The sequence below is a fragment of the Choloepus didactylus genome (genome assembly GCF_015220235.1).
Source record: "Choloepus didactylus isolate mChoDid1 chromosome 23 unlocalized genomic scaffold, mChoDid1.pri SUPER_23_unloc8, whole genome shotgun sequence".
In the NCBI taxonomy this organism is placed as follows: domain Eukaryota; kingdom Metazoa; phylum Chordata; class Mammalia; order Pilosa; family Megalonychidae; genus Choloepus; species Choloepus didactylus.
Genome location: NW_023637602.1, coordinates 198,726 through 204,725, shown reverse-complemented (window position 1 = coordinate 204,725; position 6,000 = coordinate 198,726). Strand labels below are relative to the sequence as shown.

General features: G+C 42.2%; 1 protein-coding gene across 4 annotated transcripts in view; it reads right to left on the bottom strand.

Moving 5' to 3' along the window:
- Positions 1 to 3,577: 3,577 nt before the first annotated feature.
- The window catches only part of LOC119525123 (olfactomedin-4-like), a 160,595-nt gene continuing 158,172 nt past the window's right edge, over positions 3,578 to 6,000 (bottom strand). For all 4 annotated transcript variants that reach the window (XM_037823735.1, XM_037823734.1, XM_037823737.1 and 1 more), the window contains one exon: positions 3,578 to 5,647. In XM_037823735.1, coding sequence (XP_037679663.1) covers positions 4,845 to 5,647 — 803 coding nt within the window. In that variant the 3' untranslated portion in view covers positions 3,578 to 4,844. The remainder of the gene's footprint in view (positions 5,648 to 6,000) is intronic.

Below are 6,000 nucleotides of genomic sequence, written 5' to 3'. Positions count from 1 at the left end.
TCAGTTGCTGGAGAAAATATATTAATAAAACACTATTGTGATTAATCAATTGAGGAAAGTTGATATAGATACCGACATTTGTCAGTGACTGAGAAATCTTAGAAAATAAAATTTGACCCCTGCCTCTGGGGTCACAGAGAGGATGAGGCATTTGTGGTTGGGCCCAGCATTTTAGCCAAACTGGGATGGGCTGGATTATTATGGGGACCTGGACCTGTGGTCAGAGACAGAAGCCACATCTTCAAGGGCCAGAGATGAGAGATGTGAGCTCAGAAGGATTTGAACAGCAGGGCCAAGGGGGATATTGCAGAACAGGAAGGTCGCCTTCTCCCCCAGGTCTGAGGTGCTCCCCTCCCTCCTCATTAGGATCCCCTGAGACCCAGGGCCCCATCCCCAGGGGCTTTGCCAGGTGACTCTCTGCTGCCGCCTGGTGGCTGCTCCACCTTGGCTGCTGGAGGCACAGGGGGTGTCCTTGTCCAGGGGGAGATGCAGAACCTGCTGCTCAGGGTGGAGATTCCCTGATCCATGGACTCTGGCTCCATTGAGGAATTAGTCTTCTCTGTGAGGCCCCACCTGCCTGAAGACCAGGAGAGAGAGTCTAGGTGACCCATAAAGCATGGAATAAACAGTGTCATTTAAGTTGGAGGAGGCAAGACCAACCTGAGGCACCTGCGCACATCTCTTGGAGATGGGTGGTCATGTCACAGCCCTGAGACTTGGCCCTGGGGGACACAGGACACCAGGATTGGCTGCTAATTGGGCCAGTTCTGGGGGCCAGGCCAATCTGGGGTAGTGGTGGCTCCTGCAACAAAAACAGGGAGAGGTGAACATTCCCCCATCATATTTATTCAGATCCACTATGGTCTGGCCCCAACCCAGGGCCTGAGAACTCAGCAGTGAGCAAGATGAGGTTCTTGTTCCCCAGAGGTTTCCAATCCTGTGTGTTGGGCAATGTGATAAGCACAATTGTTAGAAGAAACTACAGACATGCCAGCACCTTCTAATGTTGCATCAGCTGTAATATTCATTTAAATGTCAGGCACCTGCTTCCCAAGGTGACCCTGTGACCGGCACTGGCCATTGGAATCTAAGGTCCAGAAGCTGGAGTGGGGGACCTTTTTTTATGTGATGGGAGAAAACATTCTGCTTTCATGAAACATCTGTTCTCTAGGCTAGGCTGTGATGGCTGGGCTGCAGCAGCCTTCCTGTGAACTGAAACCAAAGGCAAATGGCAGGAAAGCCAGCACAGAATATAAAACAGGTCATTAGAAATTTCCTGGATCCCTTGTGGAATTGTCACATATATGGAAAACAATAGTCTAACTGCAGTCTCATTTTTCAGAAGAATAGCATTCTTCTTCTCTTTGCATCTTTTGGCCACATGGGACTGCAGTATAAAACATCCCTGATTTGTTAAGGAAATATTTAACAGACTTCTATGTTTTTGTTTTTTTAAATTTCTCTTTATTAACTTTCCATATGTATTCATACATCATTTTCCTGATTTCTTCTAGTTCTTTTCCATAGTTTAATTTTAGCTCTTTGAATATATTTTAAACAGTTGATTCAATATCTTTGAATAACAAGACCAATATCTGGTATCCTCAGGGTCATTTCTTTCAAATTATTTTTTCTCAAGAATGAGCAAAATTTGTCTGTTTCCTTGTATGCTTTGTAATATTTTGTGGAAAATGGACATTTTGAGGATTATGATGTCATCACTTGGGAAAATAGATTCTCTCTCCTCCTGGGCTGCTTTTGAAATCTGTGTACAGTGACTTTCCAAACTTTTTTTTTTTCAGAATCTGTATTCCTTGCTGTGTGTGTCTCTTTATATTTTCTGATTGGGGCAGCTTGGAAATACACAGGCAAAACAAACTAGGCCCTGAGCTGGTCCCCAGAGAACAGTCCAAATGACCCAAGCACATGGCCCATATTTTCAGAGAATTTCCCAACTGCTCACTTTTGTGCCATCCACCCAGGCTGTGGAACCCAGGCTGCCATCTCCATGGCTGCAGCTCAGCTGAGGAACTGGGGGTGATGGCTGGTATGTGGGTGCCACTCTCCTGCCAAAGCTTGCCAGCCTTGCCCCTTATCATGCACACCTCAGGTGGTGGTGGTAAGTGTCATAAAAGGCTACATATTATGTGATCCCCTTTTAATGACATTCCAGAAAAGACAAAACAGTAGGAATAGAAAACAGATGAGTGATTGCCCAGGGTTAAGGAAGGGGATGGCTACAAAGGGAAATGGAGGAATTTTGGGGGGGCAATGGACATGTTCTATATCTAATTAGGGTGATAGTTGCACAACTGTATATGTTTGTCAAAATTCATGGACTTGTACAAATTTTAAGTTGGCAAAATTTATTGTATGTAAAGCATACCTTAATAAGGCTGATTTAGATATATATGTATACGTGTGTATATATATATATTAATATGTGTGTATATATTAATTTTTCAAAGGGAACTGATGAAGCTTGACCTAAAATTTCCACTGCATAACTGAATTGCAGTAAGCCTGCCACTTAAATCTCTCAGTTGTTCAACCTTCCCAGCAGGGATCTATCCTGCAGGCAGCCACTGATACACCATGTCCAGTGGGAAGGAGGTTGTGAGGTTGAATTTTCAGGCAAAAAGCTTCTGTAGCAGTTCAAATAAGAAGCTGATTGCCAGGGTTACCTTGGCTTCCTGCCTTCTTTCCTGAATCCTCAGAGGTCATACTGGGTTCTTAGTAGAAACATTCATCTGGAAATTTGCCTAGAGCCAGATTAAATCTAACATCACCATTTTTAACCTATATCTCACTCAACATACATGTCTTTATCTTCACATCTTCTTGAAATCTGAAGGCCTTACCTGTCTTGAGGCTCAACCCTGAAATGATAAGAGAATAATTTTGCTAAACATTCTAAATATTGTTTCCACAACCTGCCTCAAAAAGCTTGGCATGGATTAAAAATGAGTATTTCAGTAAGACTAACTACCCTGGTTTAGTTGATATGTCCTTCCAGCTATAAGTCACCTGTCCTCCTCCACATCATTTTTGATAAAGGTAAGTGTCTCTCTTAAGGCCAGTTAGTCTCCAAGACCTCCTGTCTGGGGGAGGTCCAGAGGCTTCTGACCCATACAAACAGCTCAATTGGAAAAGGATCATAAGTACACAAATAGAATCTAACATTGGAAATAATCAGATCAGTCATGCAAATTAATAAGTACACAAGGTCATTTCCCAAAAGAAAATAGGGCAGTACTGCACAACAAAGCTGCCAGAAAGAATAGATTTAAAGGGACATGAAAATTAAAGAGCCAGCCCTGACTTTGTCTCCTTTACACTGTTGATGTTATCTGCTGTGCCATGGGTACTCCCCAGGGACATGGTATTTGGGAGGTGACCATTCTCTCTACATCACAGCAAGGCCAAAAACTGCCCTGTTAAGAGTGGCTTGGTTGTTTTTTGTTTTATGTTTTTTGCTTTAAGTAGATAAAATGAAAGACAACACTTTTTTTTACAAAGCGTTTTTTTTTATTCAATTTTATTGAGATATATTCACATACCATACAGTCATCCAAAGTTACAAAGCATTTTAATCATTTTATTGAAAGGAGAGGGGATATAGCATTTAAGGAACCCATACTATAGACCAGAACTCATGAACATCAGTGGCACATAGAGACAGATGGCAAAGCCAACCAAAATCACAGAAGCCCAAACACCTGCAAGGTTTTCAACTATAGGACTGACATTCTCAATAGCTTTGTACATCTCTTCCTAAGGGCAAAAAAAAAGGTACATTTTGCATTTTCTTATAACTTCCAGGCTTAAAGGAAGAAAACAATCACACCTTTAAAAAATTCCCATGAAATAACTGACATGACTTAATACAAGTCTCCCATCCATTCCAATGGCTTTGCTATATAATCAGATATGATGCCATTTTATCACTGCCATTTGTTTTTCTTAGAGTCATGTAAATAAAAGTTCATGATGAGACAAAAGAAGATTAGTTTTGTTTATCTCATATCTGCTCCATTGAAAACTCATTAATTGGGGGAAAAGCAGGGAATAAGGAGGTGATGGAGGGAATAGTTTGGTAAGTCTGGTTCTAATTTTCCATGCCAACTTTGTAATGAAGATATGAGGTAGGAGGGTTCTACTGACTCTTATTAGATGGACAATGGGGAAAAGAAAGATCAAGGGCCTCACCTGCATATCCATCTGGGACTGATTTGCAGTGTACAATTTAATGTATAAAAGGGCTTTTCTCCAGAAAAATCAGAGCATCTTACAGGTAGGCTATAAGCATGCCAAAGTTACATATCTGCTATGTACAAAATGTGGTTCCAGGTGCTAGTGAGAAAAACAAAGCTGAATATATCTGGTCACTTAAGGAGCTTCAGATACTAATCTGCCTAATTAAGCCCCAGGTTCCTTTCAGGCATGGAAGAATTAGCAGGGCTACAGAGGAAAGACCCATCACTGAGCCCTCTCTCTTGAACAAACAATCCCAAAAAGCCTTACTGAGTTCTCTTCAATTCCTTAATTTCCAGATGTCACCTCACTGTAGGCTCTATTTGATCCATAACGCCTCTACATCTCTGACAATCCCACCCTGGAAGGGCCTTATTTCAGTTGGAAAAAATGCATCTCAGAACATATCTGACTTCCAAGAGAATTCATCAACCCTGGGCAAATATCCTAAAACTCTAGTGTAGTGCAACCATGCTCCCAAATATTACTACTAAACAAACACACTTCTGGGTCCCCCTGCCAATAACTAAGTTCAGTGGAGAAGATCATTTGTCAACAAGCATTCTCTCTCACCCTGACACCTCAATAGTTTACTGGGGTTTCTGCAGGAAGGTAAGATCATAATACAGAAGGTAGCCATCATTATAGACAAAAAGTTTCTGGTCGAAAGGGTGATAGTTGATGCTCTGCACTCGCTCCTGCACCTTAGGCATTGTAATGCTTAGGCGGCCCTCTTTCCCTGTGTTGGTGTCAAAGTAGTAAAAAATCTCTTCTGTTCTGGTGTTTAGTGTGCGGGTGGCATACAGAACCCCACATACCATGAAGGAATTAGAAACAGATGGCTTGTACTGCCTGGTCTGCCAAGTGTTTATCACCTCAAGTGTGGTGTCATTGAGTTTACTGATCACCATGTTCCCTGTACTGGCTTCAGTTGCGTAAACCACCCACAGCCCATTCTCATCCACAGCAAAGTCCATGTCTTGCCACCCAACATTAGCATAGGAAAAACGGTTATTATAGACAGCACCTGGGAGAGCGCGTCTCACAGCCACCGTGTTGGTAGTCAAGTCAACTTTGGCGATGTTCTGGGAGTTGTAGAAGTTGATATACATGTTGTTTTTGTACACTGCTGTGCCACTGCCTTGGCCGTAGATTACCCGATACTGTCGGTAATTTGTGTACAGTTGCAAATCATCCAGCGAATTGTAGAGTCTGTAATATTCCAAGTATCTCCCATCTGTGTTCAAAGGCGCCACCCAATACAGTACTTTATCTGGATTCTCAGGAGAATAATCCCGACCCCAGGCACCATACTTATACTCAAACCCTCTCCAGTTGAGCTGAACCACAAATGGCTTGCTGATGTTTGCCACACCTCCATGGCTACAGTTCCCTATAGAAAAGAAAAGATGACAGACATTTTTAAAGAAAATGAATGACAAGAGTCACACACTTTAAGGCTCTAAGAGCCAAAGGAATATCCATAGTTTTCCTGTCAAGGTTCAATGACAACGTGGTCCCAATGGAAAAGAGCCAAGACTGCCTCTTGGTTTCAGCCTCCATGCAAACCCACTGTGGTTTCTAAAGAGAACTACCTGCTGTTTTCATGCCCAGACTTCCAATCTGGAAAACGGGGATAAAGAAGATGCTGAGAATCATATTCAAAAGGTTTGAGGGCTCAGAAAGAGGAAAGGAAGACTTGCTGAATTTTATATATTTTTTCTATCAGAAAGCATTTTACAAATA